At 46.1% G+C, this 24245-nt stretch overlaps 2 protein-coding genes across 4 annotated transcripts in view; one reads left to right on the top strand and one right to left on the bottom strand.

Moving 5' to 3' along the window:
- Nucleotides 1–9220, bottom strand: part of MACO1 (macoilin 1) — a 31172-nt gene extending 21952 nt beyond the window's left edge. Inside the window, exon 1 of one of the 2 annotated variants that reach the window (XM_075438010.1) lies at nucleotides 8927–9220. In XM_075438010.1, coding sequence (XP_075294125.1) covers nucleotides 8927–9006 — 80 coding nt within the window. In that variant the 5' untranslated portion in view covers nucleotides 9007–9220. Of the gene's footprint in view, nucleotides 1–8088; nucleotides 8173–8926 lie in introns of those variants that run through there. The other variant, XM_075438011.1, reaches the window with a different exon arrangement.
- An 889-nt stretch (nucleotides 9221–10109) lies between these two features.
- Nucleotides 10110–24245, top strand: RHCE (Rh blood group CcEe antigens). 2 transcript variants are annotated; one of them, XM_009931066.2, is made up of 10 exons: nucleotides 10110–12994; nucleotides 14242–14428; nucleotides 14653–14803; nucleotides 15477–15618; nucleotides 18350–18510; nucleotides 18821–18958; nucleotides 19199–19329; nucleotides 20234–20313; nucleotides 21441–21514; nucleotides 22151–24245. In XM_009931066.2, exons 1-10 carry the CDS (start codon nucleotides 12868–12870, stop codon nucleotides 22175–22177), a joined length of 1218 nt encoding a protein of 405 aa, XP_009929368.1. In that variant the 5' UTR covers nucleotides 10110–12867; the 3' UTR covers nucleotides 22178–24245. The 2 variants fall into 2 exon arrangements, with proteins under 2 accessions (XP_009929368.1, XP_075293905.1); XM_075437790.1 differs by having other exon boundaries at nucleotides 12902–13815.

Raw genomic sequence — 24245 nt, 5'->3', positions numbered from 1 at the left:
CTGGGGATCCTCCAGTCCAACCCCCTGCCAAAGCAGGGTCACCCAGAGCAGGCTGCACAGCACCGTGTCCAGGCGGGGCTGGAATATCTCCAGAGAAGGAGACTCCACAGCCCCTCTGGGCAGCCTGGGCCAGGGCTCCGTCACCCTCAGAGGGAAGAAGTTCTTCCTCGGGTTCAGCTGGAGCTTCCTCTGCTTCCGTTTCTGCCCGTTGCCCCTTGTCCTGTCACTGGGCACCACTGGACAGAGTCTGGCCCCGTCCTCCTGACACCCACCCTGCAGATATTTAGAGGCATTTCTAAGGTCCCCTCTCAGCCTTCTCTTCTCTAGGCTAAACAAGCCCAGCTCCCTCAGCCTCTCCTCGTAGGAGAGATGCTCCAGTCCCCTCCTCATCCTCGTAGCCCTGCGCTGGACTCTCTCCAGTAGCTCCTCATCTTTCTTGAACTGGGGAGCCCAGAACTGGACGCAGTACTCCAGATGGGGACTCACCAGGGCAGAGCAGAGGGGAAGAAGAACCTCCCTCGACCTGCTGGCCACACTCTTCTTAATGCATCCCAGGAGACCACTGCCCTTCTGGGCAACCAGGGCACACTGCTGGCTCATGGTCAACCTGTCATCCACCAGGACACGCAGGTCCCTCTCTGCAGAGCTGCTCTCCAGCAGGTCAGCCCCAAGCCTGTACTGGTGCATTGGGTTGTTCCTCCCTAGGTGCAGGACCCTTGTTGTACTTCATCAGGTTCCTCTCTGCCCAACTCTCCAGCCTGTCCAGGTCTTGCTGAATGGCAGCACAGCCTTCCAGTGTATCCACCACTCCTCCCAGCTTTGTCATCAGCAAACTTGCTGAGGGTACATTCTAACTCTTCATCCAGGCCATTAATGAATAAGTTGAATAAGACTGGGCCAAGTACTGACCTCTGAGGGACATCACTAGTTACCAGCCTCCAACTAGACTCAGCACCGCTGATGACAACCCTCTGAGCTCTGTGATTCAGCCAGTTCTCAATCCACCTCACTGACCACTCATCCAGCCCATACTTCCTGAGCTTCCCTAGGAGGATGGTATGGGAGACAGTGTCGAAAGCCTTGCTGAAGTCAACGTAGACAACATCCACCGCTCTCCCCTCATCTACCCAGCCAGTCATGCCATCATAGAAAGCTATCAGATTGGTCAAGCATGATTTCCCCTTGGTGAATCCACGTTGACTACTCCTGATAACCTTCTTTTCCTCCACTTGCTTAATGATGACCTCCATAATGAGTTGCTCCATCACCTTTCCCGGGATGGAGATAAGGCTGACTGGCCTGTAGTTCCCTGTCTCCTCCTTCTTGCCCTTTTTGAAGACTGGAGTGACACTGGCTTTTCTTCAGTCCTCAGGCACCTCTCCTGTCCTCCAGGACCTTTCAAAGATGTTGGAGAGTGGCTCAGCAACGGCATCCACCAGCTCCCTCAGCACTCATGGATGCATTCCATCTGGGCCCTTCAAAAATACATTTTTGAAGTCTGAGACAAACAAGCAACTATTCCTACAGTTAATCCACCTCGGCCCGCTCCTGCCCACCTTTTTGAACGCTCTCTATCTGGAGCTTAACGTAATGGGACTGGGGGGGGAGGGGGAAGGCAAATAAAGGGGCTACAGGAAGCACTTTAATTTAGCGGAAACAAAATTAATGACACACACGTGGAAAAAGGTACAGTTTTTTTCAGTTTTTACAGAACCGTCCCCAGCCACTTAGTCAAAAACTACTTTTGAAGAATGAAACTACAGCATAAGTACTTAAAAAAAAAAAAAATCCATAGCAAAACCCAAACAAAGCCCATCAAAAAACCTTAAATGGACACATTTGTCCTGGCAGATTATGCTTGGGTATGCTGCTGTTCTCTATTTATTTAAAGTTTAAATCTTCAACAGAAATCTGCAAAAAGCAGCTGCATTCAGACAATACTTAGACATAAAAGGTGACAGACACTCGGTGCAGTCACCACCATGTTTGTTTTGACCGTGCGGTTGAATTGTGCACGTGCAGCTCTCAAGCTTTGAGAAAATATATAAAGGCATCAGACCTAGGCAATCATTATTCTGTCTGTCTAGCTGGAAAAGCAGTCATGTTATGCAGGCACTTTTTCCTGGGTTGTTTATTTTTCTGTCACTAAAATCCATAAAGCGGATATGTTTTCCTAGCAAATGAGGGTTACCAGAACTAACGCTTTTCAATTGTTAAGTGCCACTTTAAGTTAAAGCATTTGCCAAATAGGACTTCTGTAATATAGTCATTAAAGTGATTTCTAATATTAAACTAATATCAATCCAAAGGCCATGGTGACATTTACCACCTTTTAAAGTGGAACTGTAACAAGACAACATTTGTAATAAAGTTTTTCCAACAATATTAAAAATCCTACTTCTCAGTCATCTGAAGGACTCAAAAGCAATCAAGAATTTAATGAGTACAAGACTCAGAGACACAAGAAAATTCTTTCTTTTTAGAAAAGACTTCATCCACTTTTGTTGGCCTCAGCAAAGTTCGCTGTTGTGTAATACATTCTAAATACGTATTCAACTGCAGGAGTCCACATGCATACACGCACCTGCAGAAAATCTTTTAAAGGTACTATACTCCATCAATTGTTTGGGCTTTTTTTACATTGCAACCCCCTGCCCATCAAATTAAAGCATGCAGGACTGCAGAGTCTGAGACTCAGTCCATAACTAAACATTCCACCCCGGCTTTAAAAATCCATATTGAAAGCAGCCTAAAGATATCAGCTCCCTCCTTGAAATGGGCCGGTTTTACAAACTGTGCCAAGCTTCCACGCTGCCACAGTCACATACACAGCTGGGCTACAACCCGCGCGGGTGCCTTTGCAGCACACTGCAGTCTGCAGATGGCAATGAGTCTTTGTAGGCAGAAGCAAGGAACACAAATCTCGGCTTCCCTGCTTCCGCAAAGGTATGCTGCACGCCGAGATTTGCTGTTCCTGGCAAGCACACAGTTCATCAGTGAATTTACAAGGGCTTAGTGAACATACACCTCTTCAGTGAACGCTTAAATTAGCGACAGCTGAAAAACATCCAGCAAGAATTAAACCCCAAAGAAAAACAGGCTAACAGACCTCTCGCTTTGACAGGCTAATCACTCTTCTGCTGTTTTGTTTCATACAGACCTTTCAAATAAGATCACATGAATGAAATGACTAACAAAATTTAACAACAGCCCTCCTCCCTTTCTCTGCTTTGTACTAGCCACTTATTTCATCTTTGCTCTTCACTCCCTTGATTCCTTCCAGACACCGTTCTTCCCTTCGGTGTGTTTCTGTTCGTATCCAGTCTCTGTCCCCACTGTGCCTTCCCTCCAACACGCTCATCCTACGACCGAGACAGCTCCTTCGGAATCCAGCACCAGCCATTTGGTGTCTGTGAACCTCTGACAGTCATTGATCTTTCTGGGCACATCCACACGTTTCACCAGTTTTGATGGCTGCTGCGTCAGTATCCTCACTTAGAGATCATATTCACTAGGCAGAAGGGCTTTCTGACCTCTGTAGCCCTTCTATTAGAAAGGCTCAAACATATTCCACGATGCCAATTACAATTCCGAGTTTGTTCTCAATACAGGAGAAGATTGTTACAGATAAATACCTAGAATCTGGGTTATCCAATTTTCTGACACATGTCAAAAAAATCTGACTTCAGTGATCTGACAGAGGCTTAAGGAAGACAGGGTTTTCCCTACAAAACTAGCATATGGTATCTAACCTTGCGGGGCAATACAAGAGGAGGGGGAAGGATGAACACATTCACGAGAAGAGCAGGGTACTGAACGGGAAGGAGCAGCAATTACAGTGCTGCAAATTCTGTGAAAGGTCAACTGGTTGCTAATGTACACCGAACATAAAGATTTATTCATAACCCAACAGCGGCTGTGCACCCCCTTTGAATTTTCAAACAGATAATTTTCCTCCTTATTTTTCCTCCCCCCCAAGTGCCAGATGCCATTTCCTTTTCTTTTTCCTTTTTTTTCCTCTTGTTCTTTGTTCCCTTTTTACTGCCCCACAGAAACAGATACTGTGCTCGCTGTAAAATAGAAATATTAAGAAAAAAACCACAAAACACTAGAAAAAAACAATTACGAACCCCAAATCCAAACTGATCGCAAATTAAACCTCTATTCTATCCCATTATTATCAGCAAGTCTGAAAGGCTGGGAGGTGAATCTTAGCAGAATTGATGGCTTGTTTCATTTTGCAGTCTGACTCACACAAGACAATGGAATTGTCTTAAGGCTGGCAGCGCGGCAAATGCAGAGGTAGGCTTTAGAAGGGTGAAGTTTAGCATGTGTGTGAAATCACCAGATAAACCACCACCATCTCAAGGTCACCCATCCAATGCCAGACAGAACATTGGGGATACTGGCTCAGTATCACTGGAGATTTTCAAATAAAAAAGCTTTATATATGTAAACACACAAGCAAATATATACATATATGTAAGAGTATTACTAGTGGACAAAAAAGTAGGATAGAATGAGCACAGCAAGTATGCAAGAGAGAAACATGACTGCTGGGATGTGGTATGCATATTGAAAACTGTTATGTGAAATACTTGCCAACTAAATTTTTGAAAAGGAAGAGAAATGTAAAGAATCCCAGGAAACCTCCCTGACTACTTATTCAGTGTCTTTAAATGGCATAGAATATATCAGTTGCTGAACTATGGAAATCTAAGTAAAGGAAGACAAAATAGAGAACTCTTACAGTAATCCTGGAAGCAAGTGTTGAACCATAGGCATACAATCAGCAGCCAGTATTGCTGCACCAAAACAAGAGAAACTGTTAGCCAACGTGGCAACTCTGCTGAAAACACCAGTGTCCAGAACCCATAAAATAAAGCCAGAGGAATCGCAGCACGCAGAGAATGAAAGTCACTGGCAGAGGGAAGCAATATTACATGTACCATTGGGGCTGACACGGTAGAACACATTTAAATGTAAGCTAAATCAGATCTGAGACCTGAATTGGAGTTAAAGTCATAAAGTTAGCACTGCTGGTTTGTTAGAGATCTCCAGGGCAGGTTGAGGAGAAAGTGTGTTTCCTCATATAGGAAGCTTATTAAAAAAGCAGAGTACATCGGTAGGAAAAATCATTATGTTTCTTTTTTTTTAAAAAAAAAAAGAAAAAGCCTAAAAAAGGCCACATTCCTGGAGTTAGTAATGAACTGGTTTTCCCTACAGTTTATGTGCCTGTCAGCAGAGTCAAAAATCAAGACCTTGGAAACAAGCCACGTCAGAAGTTGGGTGGTATACAGAACCACCTGAGTATCTTAGCAAAGGGATCATGGTATTAAGAAATGCTGCCCAGTACGAGATGCCCAGGGGCACCGATGCCTTTAGCAGTGGGTATCTCAGTGACCACTGGGAGATGGCGGACACATACACATCCTCCCAGGCACTCACTTGGCTGCCAGCCCAGGTAATGCCTGTGGTACAGGGCAATACCTCTAACAGGGCTAAAAAAATCCTCATTCTAAAGGAACACACAGTGTTTCAGGACTACTGTCAGGAAATCCATGATACATAGCATAAGTCAGCCGATGTGGAAGTTCAGCCAGTAACGTGTGGAATTCATCTCGAAACTTAACCAGCTACAAAATTGGTAGCAAGTGCCAATATGACTCAGTAGAGCCAAAACAAGCAGTATCAGCAATAAAGCTGAAGGATTTTGAACAGATCAAGGATGAGGACTGGGAAGACTTAGAAACAAGCAGTAACAAGTAAACTTTAATTGCTTAACTGATGACAAGCTGCAATGAACACAATTAAGGTTTTAATACATGCACAGTGTCAAAGGTGTAAAACGTTAATTACTCAAGCATTCTAAAACAATGGCAACGGATAGCTTAAGAACATACATCGTGGAAACAGTAAGAGATCTCACAATTCTTACCATTAGTTCGTTGGTTTCAGACATCTACTGAAAGCACAGTTATGTCCCAATTATAATAATGTTCTTTCCACAGATACTGTAATACTTCTAAACAGCACAAGTCTTTATCATGCTTGCACGCAATATTAGATTGAGATTCATCAGGTTTTTCAGAGTGCAGGTAGCAATATTCACTTGAAGCTGTGATACTGCACCACCACATCCAAGACTTCAGTCACCAAAGAGGGAAGCAAAGCTGCTAATGGCAGTGCTGGCATGCTGTGCTACGCAGTACTGGGGCACAGCCTGAAGTATCTTAGAGCTGCAGATGGCGAGTAAGGGGAAAAATGGGGTAAAAAAGGCAGAAAGCAGAAGGAAGGAGAAACAGCAGAATGGAAAAAGCAGTCTAAAGAAGAACAGTGAGGGCAGCTGTTGAAAATTTGGTGGGGAAAGGGCAGGGGGGAAGACAGGTCAGGAATACCTTTGAAAAGGTTTACCAAGGGCTGAGGCCATTTAATTTAGGTAGTGAATGTTGGGGAAAGAACTACAGCTGTAAAATTTCAAGTAAGAAAGGTTGTGAACCCTCAGACAAACTTGTTAAAAAGGATACTGCAGAAGTTGGCAAAAAAATAAACATTCAGAGAGAAAGGATATTCACAGTTTTCAATGCAACCCAGGATTTTACGTTTCTAACTCTGTTCTGTGACTACAAATTATTTTTCTATTGCTTCTTACAATTTGCTTCAGATTTATACATGCAGGGAACCCTTCCACCAGAGTTTTACTGCAGGACAATTCCTTCATTGCTTCACCTGCTCCAGAACTCTGCAGCTTTGCAGCTCTCAGCTATACTCACACATGTCCATTAGTGACAGCTGTGCCTAGCTTTGCATCAAGGGACTGGAGGGGGAACAAGGATGGAAAGCTTGGTCTTAATTTAAAAAGCAAACAAAAATCATACAAGAGTTAAGTATCTCAATCATGCTGTTTGTTCAGCCTAGCTGCTTTGCTTGTAACACAATGATGCTACCTACCGATAGCTGTGTTTACTAGGTTTGTGTAAGCTGATGGTGACAATTAAGATAAGTTGAGTAAATAACTACAGCAATTACAAGAATTTAGAAATCTATAGTTATATGGGAAGCTACCTGTATGTAATCTCTCTGAATTACGGGGGGAAAGAACAGAGGATTAAAAAAAGGAGAAGCAGGAGAGCAAAAGGAAAAAAAGAGCCACAATCCATATAGAAATACCTCTCTGGTTAGACTTCCAAAGAGGCAAACCTTCACACTAGTTTCTCTTTTCCTTCTGCGGGACAATACTTTCAAGTCACTGATGACTTTTGTTCATCAGAATGTCACGTGAAACAGAGGCTAAAAATCCTATTTCTGAACTAAAGCATTCCACGAGAAGTTAGTAAAAGCAGCCAGATGTCTTAGCTGTTCACGCAACTACAACAGCTCTACATGCTGAACACACTCATCATCTGGTGTTCTTCTCATCTTTTTCTGGTTTTCCCTCCTCCTCTCACCCCACCTTTCCAGGCAGTCACCTCAAAGGTAACGAAGAGCATGTGATTTTGAATGACTTTTGAAAACTAAGTAATTACCTAAGGAACTGCTTATATTTGAATTATTTTCCTAAGACTAGTCATCTTAGATATTAACTTCTAAGCAACAGATGTTTTTTCTTTAACATTCCAAGCACTGTTCTGCCAAAACCTGGGAGTCTAAAGCAACAAGATGCTGTCTATTCTCAAGTAGAGATTCACTACAACTAGGATAAGCACTATATTGTGACAATTTTGTTAGTAAGAGCTCACCATCAACTGTTGCCCTTATGCAAAGCTAACATCCGCACTGTGTACGTTTGCTCAAGTTTCCAGTTACTGCATATATAAACCTCAACTGAAGCAGAAAGAGAAACGGGACACTATGCTTACTGTAACTTTCAAAAGCCAGCTTTCCAGGCTCTACCAAAACAAACTCCTCTTTATTCAGAAATACATAATTATTGTATTTCATATAAAATTTGGCATACTTAAATAGGAGAAAAGAGCTCGAAAATACTCTTTAAAACATGCTCACAACAAGCAAATGCTCTTTATAGATATGCTCACAACAAACAAACGCTTAGGAATCTACATTTTGGTGCGTTCTGCGTGTTCACACCTGGAAAGCACGCTTTTATTCCAAGACACCGCTGAGGTACATCCCGTGCCTGGGAACGTGGACCTCATTCCACCACGGGTCCCATTGCTATTCCGCAGGTCAGAGGCGAGTCCCGTACCCACGGCGGTTTCACCGCCACGAGGACGCCCATCCCCGCTCCAGACATTACCCACGCCGGCTCCTGCTCGCATCCTACGCTGCTACACCTATCGCTCTTGTGTGCTTCCACCGCAGAGGCCGCGGCACAGGTACCTTCACCACCACGTGAAAACCAAGTTTCTTAACCTTCGGGCCAGAGGCTGCCGCCCGCCGAAAGCCAGCAGCCCTGCTCCCGGGCTGCTCCGCCGCTGTCGAACCACCTCAGGGGGCGGTTCGCGGCTTCAGCACCTCTGGGGAAGCCCCAGCCGTGAGAACCCCTTCGGGAAACCTTCCTCGGGAGCCCGGGCGGCTCCGCAGGGTGCGAAGCCCGGGAGGGGGAGGCTCCCCCCAGCCTCCTCGCTGCTCCCTCCAGGCAGCGCCGACAGGACCTTGGCCAGCAGCTCCCCCCCCACCCCCGCGCCCCGAAGCCCTGGCGGGGCCGGGGCGGGCGGGGGGTGACGGAGGGGCCGGCGCGGCCTAGCGGCGGCGCGAACAGGCCGCGGGGCGGGGCAGCGCCTGAGGGGAGCGGGGGCGCCATGTCGCGCGCGCGGCCCCCGCTGACAGGGGCGGGGCAGCGGGGGAGCCGCTGAGGGGACCGGGGGGGGGTGCGACGGGAGCCGGACCGGGGTGCGAGGGGAACCGGGGCGGCGCGTCGTCCCCCCCCGCCCGTACCGCCACCGCCCCGGCGGCCGCTCGGTACCTGCCGTAGATGCCCTCGGTGATGCGGTTCCGCTTGAGCGGCCGCCGCAGCTTGCTGCAGTCCGCGCTCCGCCGCTTCATCCTCCCGGCCGCCTCCGGCCCGGCCCGGAGGGCCCCTCCGCGCGTCCCGGCCCCGCGCTGCCCCGGCCCGGCCCGGTCACGGCAGCACCATCCGCCCCCGCGGGGGGTTCCCTCGCGCGGGGCTTTTTTTTTTCAATTTTTTTTTTTTTTCCTTTTTCCCCGGGAAACAAAGAAATAAAAATAATTCCTGGTCCGTCCCTCCCCGCCGCGTCCCCCCGCGCAGCCGCCGCGCAGAGCCCCGCCTCCCCCAGCGCTGCCCAATCAAGTGGCTGACCCAGCCGGAATGACGGCGTGCTTGACCAATCGGCAGTGGGGAAAGGCAGACGGACGGCCGAGAAGGCCCATCGCGGCATCAGAAAGTTGGTCCCGCCCTACGCTATGGGGTGGCCCGCCCACGCCCTTGATTGACGGCCGCGAGAGCCCGTCAATGAGAAGGATTAGTAAATTGATGGCTTATTGGCCAATACCTGAGTAGGTTTTTTTCTTCTCCCGCCTACTGTCCTTCTGGGCTGGTTCCCACCCCGTATTGTTGATCGACAGCAAGACTGCCCAATGAAAGAGACAAATAAAAATAAAAGGACAGCTCAGCTATCCATTCGGAAACGGAAAAAGGAGGGCTCAATTTCCTCTGTCACCGTGGGGCTGAAGTACCACCCATCATACTTGACTGACAATCCCACTGGCAAATAGGCTGTTGGCAAAGGGAAAGATAAGTCTCAGGGTGAAACCGTAAGAGCAGGCAGGTCGTCGCGCCCTGCGTTTCCCCCCACAGCGCAGCCCTGTCCTGACAGCTTGCCGGGGGCGAAAATACCCTTAGAGTGACTGACGGACTCCTCCTGCCAATAAAAAACGCATACAACAGAGTGACGAGCGATTGGTCCAATCGCGGGGCAGGAAGCCGGGGGGGGGGAGCGACACGGCCTCTCTTTCCCCGATCGGCCCAAAGACGGACGGTGGCTGGAGATGGGCCAATCAGAGGCCACGGGGGAAGTCAGCCTTCAGCCAATGGGAGGCTAGTCCCTAAGGGAGGCCTGTTGGGCGGGGAGGGCGTTCAACCAATGGGAGGCTAGGGGCGGGGCGGTCTCGTCCTTGCCGCCCGGGACTGCCTAGTCACGGCGGGCACCGCCCGCTCCTCGCGTTGCCGCTGGTTCGGGGACTGGGACTGGGGCCTTGGGCCTTCCCTCCCCCCCTCTCCGGGGGCCGCTCGGCGCGGCCCCCTTTGGACTGTGGAAACCGTGAGGAAATCAACGGCGGCCCCCGAGCCTGAGGGAGGCCGCCAACGCGGCCAGGCCTGGCCCGGGCCCCCCCACGTCCCGCGTCAGGCAAAGGGCGGGTGGGGGCCCGGGCCACCCCGCGCCTCTCTATGCTACCTCCTCCAGCCTCGCCCGCAGCTGGGCTGGATGCCGCGGGCCTGCTGGGCCTCTCGGGGGGAGAACGGGCCTGCCTGAGCAGGGGCTGGGCCCGAGGAGTGCGGGTTCCGGTGTGGCCTTGGAGCTGCCCCAGAGGAGCCTGCGTGAGGCTGAGCCGGTGGGGACGTCGTGCTGGGAGCAGAGCTCCAACTGGAGTTACGTTGTGTTTCGCCCTGTCCGAGTTCACTGAACTTGGGGCTTGCTGTTTGGAGGGGGTTCAAGCTGGAAGTTCACAAACTGAAGCAGAGGAAGCTCCAGCTGAACCCGAGGAAGAACTTCTTCCCTCTGAGGGTGACGGAGCCCTGGCCCAGGCTGCCCAGAGGGGCTGGGGAGTCTCCTTCTCTGGAGATATTCCAGACCTGCCTGGACGCGGTGCTGTGCAGCCTGCTCTGGGTGGCCCTGCTTGGGCAGGGGGTTGGGCTTGGTGACCCACAGAGGTCCCTGCCAGCCCCTGCCATTCTGAAAGTTGTGAAATCCGAGCGTCAGCATTTACATGTCGTCCCGAGGGAAAGACAGTGGTGAATTCCTAGCCTGTGGTGAATTTTCCCCGAGTGTTGATGCTGGCAGGGGATTTGATAACAATCATCAAAAGAGTGAATTGTGTTCATGGGACCAGGGCAGAATGGTGGAAGGAGTTCTGGGTCGTTCTCATCCTGAGTAGGAGTCCCAAAGGTTTGTCCTGCAGGAAACAGCTGAAAGTGAATTAGATAGATTGTGTTTATAATCCACACAAAGACAATACCTTGGTTAGCTCAATCAATTTCTAAACGGCTGTTTCAGCTTTTTCTTGTCTAGAGAAAGTTCACCAGGCGTTCTGGTTCTGTCTGAATTACCCACGTGGTCACAGAATTCCTGTGAAAAGGAGCTGAATGTAGATCTTTCTGCGCTGGGATTTTTCTGAAGTCAGGGCAGCGTTGTGCACGTCAGGGAGGGTCCTTTGAATGTTATTTAGGAGTTTCTGAAATGAGCGTGGGGATACTTAACTTATGGCTTTATTAGGCCTGAGTAAAAGCAATTTGTAAATAAAAACGAGCAATTTGATACTACATGTGAGGAAGGTGCAAGTTAGCACCACAAATGCAGACCTTTCACGGATGGATTGAAAACTACACTTGTGCCATATAGCCTGGGTTTGCAGGATGAATGTCCTAAACTACAAGTGAACTGGAATTTTTCTGCGTGTTTGCCTGATACATATTTCTGTAACCAGTAGGTGGCTTTCTGCCCGTTTGTATGCATTGCTACTATCCCAGACCCCAGCAAGCAAGCGCAGCAGTTTGAAATGGCCTCGAAGCAGAAAGTCTGAGGCATGATTGCAGCACTTTCGTCCCTGGGACTGTCTGAACAAAGAGAGTTCAGTTTACCAAAAGGATGGTGAATAGTGAAAAGATAGTAATGTTCATATTCTGGACTTGTAAATTGACCTCAATAACTGAATAATCTTATCTAATAAATTATGATGTGTGTGCATATACTGAACATCATTAGCTTCCACCGTGTAGCCCTGCTCATGTGCCCAAAATGCTCACTCCTGTGGCTCCTGGTTTAAAAATCCACCACCACCACTAGATAAAAAAAGCCTGTGCCTTACCAAAAGGCTCAGAACCCGTAAGGCAATGGGTACTTTGCAGTCACAATGATGTAGTAGAAGTTGATACGCTTCTGGATGAAGGCTAGGTCTGAATTAAAGAATCAGGAGGGTGTGAGTAGGTTGGTTGTTTCTCACTTAAAAGCCTGCAGCACTCTGAATGGTGCTGTCTGCCTGCAACTTCCCAACCTGGGGATTACCAGGGTCTTGCAGAGTATTCACTGGAGCTGTTCCCACAGCCATACTGTAACCAATAGCCCAATCTCACAAGTAGCGTAGGGAATGCTACGTCTCCTTTATGTGTCCAGGGAGTCTTGATTCTCTGGGTTGGCTTCATCATGTATGAGAAGGTTTGTCGTGGAACATGGGTATAGAACTGTACCCTAACCAACCCAAGAATCACCTTGAGATGCTCCATGGGACCTACCCCGACTTCACATGAAGGGACTCGGGACTCGGATGGGTACGAGCAACGTGAATAAATAATGGTTTTGCGTGAACTTCTGTTCTTCCTGCTCTTAGGAGTTCACACTCTTCTTCACTTGCTGTTTAGCTGATGGGTAAGGCTCAGCAGGGGCCGCAGTGCTGTGTGGATGGTGTCCCAGAGCATTACAGTACTGACGGCTTGGTATGTCTGCGTTCGTGAGTACTGCTTGAGTTCAGCCCATGTCAGCTGTGGTAAGTTTGGGCTCCTGACATGCCACAGATAAGGAACTGTTTCTTGCTGACGCCTCTTGGGCTTTTTATCTCTCTTTTTATTCCTGCCCCCCCCCAACACCTTCTTTTCGATTGGTTTGAGGTTACTGGAACATTTTTATAGCAAGAAATGTTAATGTGTTTGTGCTTAATGTAGTCTAGTGCACAATGTCTTCTAACTACCGCAACTTCCGAAACAGCGTGCCGTGGCTAATCCTTTTTCTGGAAGCTGTTTTCATCGTCCTCTTTATGTTTGCAGATTATGGTGAACGCGTATCAAGCAGATCCTACCCGGGTAAGATCAGCAGCCTTGCTGTGGAAGGAGGGGTTAATGCCGGCTTTTATTTTGCAGTGCAACAGAGGTGGGATTCAGCAGTTTTGTGCGTTTGTTAGTGAGAAGCAGAATGTTTTTACTGCCTTTTAGTACCCTGCCTTGCCATGTACGGTGTGTATTTCCATCAAAGCACAGACAGTGAACTAAGACATAAATGATACTAAATTGCATTGCTGGTCTGTTTTCTGCTGCCTATTTGTGGTAATCTTGACTGCTATGAACACAACAAACTTCTGAGGGCAGGCACTGCTCTCTCAAGTGCCTAACTCTGCGAGGTCTTGGCATGAGAAGGTGGTGGTGTGCTAAAGAGTAAGAATTCAGGATGGCCGTGTTTTCCATTTGAATGTTTGGTGTAAATAAATGAAGTGAATACAGTGGAATTAAGGGTTTAAAATATTCTGGAGATGTATTTTATGCATTGATCAAAGGAATGTATTAGCAGATTATGCTATGGCCACAGTATGTAACGTATTTACAGTGTTGTGCAAATATGAGGTGATTAATCCTCATGACATTCTTGTGTTACCCTCCCTGTTTTATAGCTGGAAAAATGAGACCTACTTACTAGCTGTTTGATATTTTGCTGTGTGTAGAGGTCAGCACAACCGTATGAGAGTATGGCTGTTAGCATGTCCCGGGAGACGCTGCCAGGCCTGCAGATCCAAGAGCTTATATCTTGGACAGCCTCTACCTTTTAAGAAGTGGTGCTGGTTTCCACATTAAACTCCTTCTACTGTTATTTCTGTTCCTGTTCCTTCTACCCAGATGAGGACATCATACAGGTTTCTGTTTGTAACTCATTTCTTCCCTAATGCCCTCAAGGAATGAATCAGCACTAATTCACAGTAACTCTTCTGGAAAGTCTAGCTTAAGCTCTTTCAGTTCACCTCAGGAAAAATGCGTGTCCAAATTTCCTTGCTAAATGTACTTCCTTTATGTCCTGCTTTTTGACCCATCAGCCCCCATCCTATGGCATCCATTCTGATCACTCTGTAGAATTAAATTCAGAGTTAAGGTTGTTGTTTTTCTGGTTACTTATGGATTAGACAGAAAGCTCTGGAATTCTTTGCAAGTTTTAAGTAATAATGGCATCTGAATTTTTATCTGAAGGCTTCTTAGTTAATTGTGATTTTTTAATTTATTTTTTAACCAGAAATCCAGTCTGTGTTAATAAATTCACTGCTGTCTTGGTCTTTTCTGTCGTGCAGCTTTTAAAGATGTCAGCCATATGGTGATTTTTGGGTTTGGCTTTTTCCTGACATTTCTGAAAAGATACAGGCTTAGCAGCACTGGATTCAACCTCGTGATCGTCGTACTTGGTGTCCAATGCTCCGTGCTGGTAGAAGGTTTATTAGTTTTCCTTCTTCAACGGCCAAATGAAGAACGTCTGATAAGGTGATTAGTTCGTGTTCAAATTGGAATAATCTAGAACTGCTGATTGCTCTTTGTGAAGGATAATGCCCTGTTATATGGACCTGTTTGCAAATTAGCACAGTCGTATTTGCAGACATTTTAGAAGGCTTTGTGTTTTTAAGTACATTTTACTGTCTGTCATTCTTTCTTTATTGGCTTTGGTGTGGTCCTGGTACAGAATTACTTTTTTCTTTCTTTTATTGCAGAATAACAAGGGCTGCTATGACTGTGACTGCTGTAGTCATCTCCACTGGAGCTGTTCTTGGGAAGGCTAATCCTGTGCAATTAATTCTGATGACAGTTGTGGAGATAATAGTTTTCCATATGAGCAAATGGTCCAACAACACATTCCTGGGGGTACTGTAATATGATTTCCAGGCACATTGGGGAAAATTTCACCGGGACTTTGTGATGTTGCCTTTTGGTGGTTTGTTAGTGCTCTGCTGACAGGAACATCGGTGTGTTTTACCTCATCTCAGTTACATAGTGGCTGTGTTTCCATTAAGAGATGAAGTCTGACTTTGGGAGTATACTTAAGGACATCGATCTCCAAACCCTGCGTACTCTGTATCTATATAGTTGGCGGTATCTATAGTCTTGGCCTTAGGGGTGAGCTGATCTGATGGATTGAGATGTAGTGCATTTGGCCTTGCCCATGCCCTGACCATCCCTAACAGATGCATGAAAGCCTTGACCTATGCTAAGGCACTAATGGCCTTTAAATTTTACCCCCTCCTTGTGTCAGTTCAGTCTGGAAGATTTCCGGTGTGAATGGAGTAGCAGCAGAGTCAGACCTGAGTTTAATGTATGATGTAAACATATCCCAAACTCTCTGTGTATGAATTGTGTGTTTATGAGCTACATTGAACACAGATAAGTTAATCTTGCATTAATAAGTCATGCATAAACTGAGGGAATGTGAAAATAAATTTCTTATAGGAACATTATGTGAGCAATTATATCAGGAACTGCATCAAAGGCTTCCTGTGGCATGAAATAAACCACAAATGTGATTATTCTATCGATACAGGTTCCAGATGATATCAGCATGATGCACGTTCACCTGTTTGGAGCCTACTTTGGTCTGGCAGTCGCCTCACGCTTCTCTGAGCCATCGCCAAGGTCTGAGAAGAATGCGAGTAGCCCGAAGTCGGATTTATTCTCCATGTTGGGTAAGGCATTTGCTTTAACGTCTTAGTTGGAAGAAGAAATTGGAATGAGAACATAAGGCATGTTTTTGGGGCTGGCCACAGCACACTGAAACTTTTACATCCAAAGTGGAGGCCTGAATGCAGCCAAGCATAGAAAACTGCTGCTGCTGTGGTTCGTGGCTTCTGACAATGGGTTGGTGAGTCTCGGCGTGTTTCCCACCGGGCAGATAACCCACTCCTGCAATGGCTGTGGCTTCGTTTGCTGTTGTCAGTCTCAGCATAAAAGCTATGCCAGGTTAACTGCTCCCTCAGAAGCGAAGTTGTCCACTTTGGGCTTGCATAGGCGTATTGGTAAGGTACCTGTACACCAAAGTTGAGGTCGTGACTTGTATTTCAGTAGGGCTTACAGTTCCCAGCTGGGGCGAAGGCTCAGTTTTGTTTTGCAAGGTGCCGTACAGAGATATAAAAAGGCAGTCCCTGCCTAGTGATGGAAATGAAAAGATAAAAGCCTGATGAAGGGTGGGGAATATAATACAGACAGGCACATGAGAAAGGATCTGAGTGGTGGTAGGCTGAATGTATGGGAGTTCCATTCTTTTTCTTAAAGAAGCAATTTGGTTTCTTCATGATCATGACTTCCATTATGTAACTGCCACCAGCTGAACTAAGATCTTTCTGTGAAGGCCCACAGAGTCTTAATTCTCAGTCAGTCTTCACCCAGTTTAGGAAAAGAGAAGTTTAAATACTGCTCTTTTGAGTCCTTGGAGTTCTTGCTTTGCTGGAGAATTTCAGGATATCAATATTTAAATCTAACTCATCAAGACACTGTTAAGCCTTCATTATAATTTTGGTGCAGCTTGCTGCATTCCTGAGGTAACCTGGGTAGAAAGGAGCAACTGAGAAGGCAAATTCCTCATAATTCCTTTTTGCACCCTGCTTCTGAGGGCTGTGCGATGGGTGCTGAGGTCTTCACCCGTATTTGGACTCGTACTGTGACTTTTATTTCCCTAGCTGAGCAAATACTCAGAAGAATGCTTCAGTGGCATTAGTAGGTTTTTAAAGATTTTATTTTGTTTTCTGTGACTAACTGCCTAATCAGTGGGAGTAAGGTTGTCATAGTATGGATCATTCCACCAGTCCTCACTGCTGCTACAGGTTTTGAATTGCCCACCTGGCCTCTTCTGTCTGAGGCATGGTATCACTGCCTTGGTGCACTGAAAGGGTGAAAATTAGCAATGGAAATTGGATTTCAGGGAGTCAAGATAAGCTTGTACAGAAGCAGTAGCTGCCAGGGTTGCTAGAAGCTGGATTTAACCATTGTGCTTTATAGTGACAATGCCTGTGTCACTTCTTAATTGACTTGAACAAGAATACTTCAGGTTTTACTGTCAGGGGAATTGCACAAGGGTCTGGTACCTCTGTGGCAGAACAGAGCATTAGCTGTGGAAGTTGACTGAACAGCCAAAAATAATGACAGGATGAGGCAAAATAAACTGTCGCTTGTTTGTGTTGTCATCTGTACACCTCGAGCTAGGGGTGACGGAGGCACAGATTGCCTTGTGTGGTCCCGCTTGACTTGGTGTGAGGCCACCTACTTCCCTCTGCTGGCAGGAGTCTGGTCTGTGCCCGTGTATCTGTGTGCACGGAGGGAAGGATGTGTCCTGCCAAGCACTGAGCTTGCTCTGTCGAGGCTGAGATTCCTCGGTGCTGACAGTTAGGGCCCAGGTCACGGAAGCAGAAGAACATGTTTTTATTCCTATTGTTAGCGAAGCCTATGTGGTCATGGAAGTGGGACGCTGTACAGCGATCTTACAGGACGAAAGCGAATTGTTCTTTTGGACCCATATACTGGGGAGTAGCTATTTGGTAGGTAACTCTTTCACAAATAGCAACAAAGTTAAGCTGTGCATGGCTGAGTTGGTGAAGCATGATACCCTCAGCTCAAGCTGTTGGTCTTTACCCCTCCTCTGTAGTAATACTAGTAGAGCTAGAGAGGATTCCGTTCTTACGACCCAGTTCATCCTCTTTTTCTCTTCAAACCCTGCCAGGAGGCAAGACAGCCATTACCAGTCGTACTCGCAGCCAGGGCGAAAGGCATTCCAAAGTGCGCTTTGGGTTTCTTTATAGTGATTTGCAGCATGTAAGCTGTCTTCCTCCTGGTCTGTCTTTCATTCTCTCTTGCAGCTGGTTCTGAACTGTTATTCCACAGTTCCATGAAAAGGAGCAGAAATTTTGGCCGAGGACATTGGCGCAAGACCCTAGATCTTCAAAAATTTTCTTCTGTTCAGCAGTGCTGAATATTCCTGGCTGTCATTGGTTTGAGTGCTATTGGAAACCTGTTTTCAAATGCCTGCACAAAACAGACAGGATGCTGCTCGTTTGGAAATCAACAGTGAAATTGTTCCCACTTGTATCTGAACCTGCGTTTAAGGGGATGAGAGATAGGACAAAGCTGATGTTAGAGGTGTTCTTGAAAAGAGACTCCTGCTTTCAGCTCTGCGAAGGACCAGCCAGATGCCAGTGGAGCTGTGCTTTGGCTGTGTGTTTGACATTACAGTGGTATGTTTCTGGGAAGGTGTTGGTACAGCAGGCAGCTCTCAGGGCTGTCTGCACTGTGAATTGTTACGCTTTGTTTACAGTGTGGGAATTACAGGGAATGCAAAATGTGGAATGGAGCCCTCCAGAGGCAGCCGGTGATGGATTCCCTGTGTTTTAGAGCAGGTAATGATAGTTGCTTGTCTTTGTCTCCAAGGTACTCTCTTTCTCTGGGTGTTCTGGCCAAGCTTCAATTCTGTACTGGCTGCGGACAACAAGAGCAAAGTGATCTACAACAGCTACTTTGCCCTTGCAGTGAGTGCTGTAACTGCCTTCGTGCTGTCTGTTCTGACCACAAAGGATGGAAAATTCAGAATGGTAAGACATGAGAGAAAATCACTGCCCGGAGAAGAAACGTTTCTGTCGCTCTCACTCATACACTGAAAGTGCAATAGCTACTAAGTAAAAACAAATCCAGGTTTTCAGTGTGACAGTCATCATTAGCCTCCCAAGCTAAAGCTGTAACTTAGAAATTATGTTCTCAGATTGTAATTTACAGCATATAGAGGCCCAAGTTCACCCTAAAGAGACCACACTTGTGTGAGAATAGCAATCTACGATATTGGGCTGCTATAAGAGAAGTGATGCCTGAATTCTCACTCCATGTTCTTGTTGTTTCATTTTACAGACTCATATCCACAGTGCAGTACTAGCTGGTGGGGTCGCGGTTGGTTACGCAGCGCACCTTATCAAGTATCCTTGGATTGCAATGATTTTGGGTCTGCTTGCCAGTGTGATAGCCATATTAGGATCTTACTGTTCACAGGTATTACTCTAAACCTGAAATTGTTTTTGTATAAACTGTATAAAATTCTTTTCCAACGCCTGTTACCTCAAGGGACACGTCTCTTTTAAAGAGATTAAAGCTAGGAAACCTGAAGTCTTTTGAGCAGTGTGCAAGACTGCAACTTGCAAGACCAAAGTTCACTTTCTAGGTCTGCGACAGACAATACGCTGTTATCAACTTGTGTTTCTGTGTATCAATGAAAACTTTTCTGCTTCCCAGAGCTGCTTGAGTCCTGCTCTCAAGATTCATGATTCCTCTGGAGTTCACTTCACTTTTGGCTTGCCGGCTGTGCTTGGAGCTCTTGCCCAGGTTGTTCTCTTCATAATAGAAGAGTGGACTAATGTACCAAGGTAGATAAATTCTTGCTATTAAGTAGTAAGTTTAGCTGATCGTTACTCTAGTATGCCTTGAGAAGGGTTCTCATATATACAGAAAGCGTGAATGTCATCACAGATAAGTCATTTTATACCAGGTAACCTAAGATAATCTCTGAAGTCCAGAACAGTCGGTAAAAAAGACTTTCAGAGTTGAGCAGACTTTGGATCAGAACTTTCATAATAGCTTTTGGTCCCGTTTTCTGTCTCACTTTTTATTTGATATCAAGTACAGCAGACGTAGGAGCTGAAGGCTGGGGATGTGCCTCCTTCCAAGACTCATTTTGGCTTTTGTGATGCATTTTGGGGAGCTTTCTATGCTAAGACAGGGGGGAAGAAATCAGCATTTCTCTTTGAATGAAGCTGTAACTCTGAGTCAGGAGCAAGAATGCCAGCTTGGGCTAAAGCCAGACTGGACACTGAGCTGGAAAATGTACTTGGGGAGACACCCACTGCAAAAGCTGAAGGGCTCAGTTAAGGATATTCTCCAGAGATTGTGTTGATCGGACACTGGCATCTCATTTTTGCAAATCAAGCTCATGTCGTGTCATACAAGAAGTTCTCTGATTTTCTCAATGTACACAGGAATGCATCACGGCGCAGTGTAACAGCCTTACACTTCCCGTCATATTCTTATTGAAACAAACAAATTTAGCGAAGTTTTAGTACCACAATGATGGTTTCTAAGGGCAAAATGTGTCCTCTGAAGTCTGTGTTAGGCTTCTGATAGGATCTCTTAACTGCAGTTGCAGAGAGATTCAAGAGTAAGAGGATTTTTATGAGATGTTTTGATGTAAAATGCTGTGTAGATACAGATTCATTCAGTGTTAATGCTGAATTCAGCAACTGTGAAAGGTGAAACACTTGTTTTGCTTTTCAGTCTGGGTTACTCAGTCCTGCTTCACATCGGTGCCTTCTGCCTGACTGTCAGTGTTGCCTTGATAACAGGTTTGATTACAGGTCAGTATGGAAAGACGTTGTTCAGTAACATCGTCCTCATTTCCTCGGGGCGAGGGGTCTGGCATCGTATTGCACCTGCTGTCATGTCAGTGCAACCCTTTGCAGAACCAGGCCGGTTTAACTGGGCTCTGAACTGTGTTTCTGTGGGCAAGCTGTTTGTAGAAGCAGTGGGAACCATGAATGCCAGGGACTCTTCGAAGCCAGTCTTTTGAAGAAGAGGTGTATTCAACAGAAATTACCTAGTAGCACCATTCTTTCATGGGTGAAGTTTATTTTAACGGATGTTTAACAGCTGCCTTCAAATTTCAGATGGGACATGCGTGAGGATAAAGATATTTTTACATTTGGATATTGTCTTAGTGACAGCAAAATGCTATCTAGGGCTTGTCACTTTTTAGGCCAGTTGGTATAAATCTGCAAAGTTTCGCTAGCATCGGTAGCTCGCGTGCGTCAGCCCAGCACCAGGCCTTTGATCGCGGGTGGTTTGGGATCGTCAGGGCTCATGTGTTCCCCATGTGACATTCCGTCTCTTTTGTACAGCAGATGCACTTTCTCTACAGCTGTTAATTCTGTCTTGAATAAAAGAGAAACAGCAGATGCAAATTGCTGTGAAATACACTGATTTTTTGTGCTTTAATTGATCCCAAACCTTTGCATTACCTGAAGGGTAATTAAGAAGTTGAGCTAATCAAGCAGATTTTAAAAAAACGTTCAGCTAAAAAATCCAACATGAAGTGTTTAACCAGTCGTTTAAAAATCTCAGTGTTCCTGTCTGAAATCCCAAGCCAACAGTGCTGATAAGCCTGATTGCTTTAAATACACGGGCATTTTTCATGCAAGAAGTTAATGATTTCTGATGTATTTTTAGAATCTGGTAGGCTGTTTAATGGGGTTTTACCTGGAGTAATTAATTTTTAATGACACAAGCCTTGATCCTGGCAAGCTTCTCTCTTTGTATTTAAGGTCAGCTTGAGTCAAGGGGCTCCGCTGGAGCATTCAGTTCTGAATTTGTGTTTTGATCTCTGTTACGTTTGGATGTGTGTTGCTAAGAAACCTCCAGGCACACACGATTTCCCCCTTTGCCTGATATATATATTTATATTGGATATATGTGTTTTTACAACTAGGTTTAATCTTAAACCTCAAACTGTTTAAGACTGCCCCTATATCGAAGTACTTTGACGACCAGTTCTATTGGGAGGTGAGTTTCAATGTGAAATGAACCGCGTGGGTGTACCTAGAGCACCTTGTTGACCTTGATGAAGAACTCCAGGCATCTGAATTAAACAAAACGGGGGGGGGGGATAATTCCATTTCACAGTAGGTTTTGGATGCCCTGTTTGAAATGGATGAGCGGTTCCCACCGTTGATTCAGAGCCTGAACACAATAAATGCGTGTAGTCGTCAGCTGGGAGGGTCAGAGCCGTGGTGGGCACGGGGCTGAGTCTGAAATGATCTCGTTTGTTGTAACACGCAATCTGAGGTGCTCTGACATCCTCTGGGACTGACAGCCCTGGCCTCCGTGCTGCGTACGCAGTCCCCGAGGAGGCTCGAGCAGCATCTAAGAGAGGGATTTTTAGAAGCCAGTGCGTGGAATGGACGGTGCTTTTTGTGACAACAGACCAAGAATCCCGGCCTTCACGGGTGCAGAGTGGCTGGTCAGTCTGACGCACTAACGCAGGCCCTTGGCACCTTCGGGTGCTGAATGCGATGCTCTATCTAGTGACAGAAAAAAGAAAGGGATGAAAATAAGCTTCTAATAAGGTTTTCCACTGCCTTTTGTGTATGATGATTTGATGCATAAAACGTTCTGATACAAGAATATTTGTCTTCACAGTTTCCCCATCTGGCTGTTGGATTTTGAATGGAGGAACCCAGGTGACAGATGTGACCAAGCTAAGCTTTTCCTCTTTGTCACCAGAGAAAATGAAGAGCTACGATGGCCTGAAAGAGCACCTAAGTATCAATTCTCAGGCTCAAAAAAGCCATTCCAATGGACACACAAAAATTAGTGATAACCTGTTCTAAGACACAGGGTGTTTACAGATGCAAATATAGAATGTATTTTTCTTTTCTGCTTTGATGGTCTTGCCTTAAATACTTTTTTGTAGGATTTGTACAAAAAAGTTGGCTGCATTCATTGCTATAATGGCTTATCAGCCAAAATGCTCGGAAACTTTAAACTCCCAAGCTTAAATTTTTAGCTCCCAAGTTTAAAAGCCAAAATACGTATTTTAAAGTATAATTTTTCAAGCAGTACGTACTCATTCTTATCTAGCGAAGCATTAAAGTACCTTTTAAGCTAAATTAATTCTGTTGAGGGCCTTGTTAAGCAAGGATTTGATGAGTGAGCTGGATCAGGGCCAGAACTCTGCATCTTGCCAGACTGAGCTCTCTGAGTTATCTGACTGCTTAAAGACAAATCTATAATTACTTGGCTCAGGCTGGCTGTTTGGAAGTTCAAATGGCAAGAAGTTAAATTGTTCTGCTTGCGGACGGTGCCCCTGAAATCAATGGTATTACTCGTAATTAATATTTGGCAGCAAACCTCAGGAGAGCCTGTCTGCACCAGCTCGGGGTCAGCTCCCTGACAGGCTCTGGCTGCCGTAAGGGCGTGGGCAACTGGGAGACTGGGGACCAGTCCCTGGTGCGGGGCGGTACCAAGGCTGGGACCCCGTTTCTGCAGTGCCTCACGCTGAGCTGTTCTGCTCTGAGACAGGCACAGGGCTTTGGTGCAGGAGCTGGGGACTGGCCAGGAAGAGGATTGTGTGCAAATGAAGCCTTGTTTTTAATTTAAAGAGATTGTGAGCCGCGGTGTTTCTTCTTTGTTTCAGAATAGTTGACATAGAAAAACTCTTTCAAAAATGCTTATGTAATAAAAAAGTCAAAGTTTGATTTTTATTTGTTTAGCATGCTTTCTTAAAAGTGAAGTAACGAGCAAAAATGTAATATTGAGGACAAGGCATGAGTTCTTTGATGCTCACTGCAGTAATGGATGCTGACCTCGATTCATTCATTAGGGATTAGGCAAAGCAGATCACTACGGGCAAAGTGGGGGACGGGTTTCAAGTAATGAAAAATTACTTGCAGAGGAAGCACCATTTTTTCTTATTTCCAGGTCACAAAATAGGCAGTGATCTGCCATGTTTATCAGCTGCCCACAGCTCCCGCCAGCTGATGGTGTGTTCTGGTTTGGGTTAAAATGGAACCGATTCTCTTTTAGTGAATCTTCCTTACAGCTAAGGAAACTCAGCTCAGCCTGGATGCACACTCAGGTCGTTGTGTCATCTCCCAGTTAGCGCACTACTACTGGTGTAGTAGCGTAATCCAGGCCCAGCGTGGGTTCTTCACTTGTTTTAACTTTCCAGCAACCAACCACATGTAACTTCTGCAACACAAACAGCTATTTTCTAGCAGGAGTGCTTTTAAGGAACAGTATTTTGTTCCCTCCCTCTTCCCCACGAGTCTTTTATCATTCGCTTCTTGAGCGACCAGCCGAGGTGAAGGTAGAGGAAGGGGCAGGTACAGGAAGAGCTATCTCACAGTTCAAGAGGGTCTGCTACAGGATCACAGTTCTCCCTGGCAGCGACTCCCTGGCCTGAAGAGTACTCTTCCTGCAGACAGAACTCTGACCTGAAGAGACGCGAGTAGGTAATGGAACAAATCAAATACCTGGTATTTTAAATACATGATTTCCTTTGTTTTACAGTGGTTAGGAAATAGTTTACAGCAAGCTTTGTGGATGTGCTACTTCCATTCAGAGCCACTACGCAATTTGTACTTGTGCCTCTGCAATGTCACAGCAACAGTAAGTTGTTACTCGCCGGAGAATTCCTCATTATTATCATAGCATAAATCAAATATTCAGGGAGGGGGGAAAAAAAACAGTCCCAAAGCAGCATAGTTGTAGATTATGGAAAAAAAGCTACACA

Source organism: Opisthocomus hoazin, chromosome 17 (assembly GCF_030867145.1).
Source record: "Opisthocomus hoazin isolate bOpiHoa1 chromosome 17, bOpiHoa1.hap1, whole genome shotgun sequence".
Taxonomy (NCBI): domain Eukaryota; kingdom Metazoa; phylum Chordata; class Aves; order Opisthocomiformes; family Opisthocomidae; genus Opisthocomus; species Opisthocomus hoazin.
Note: the sequence above shows the minus strand (reverse complement) of the source record. Positions and strands in the feature narration are given on the sequence as shown.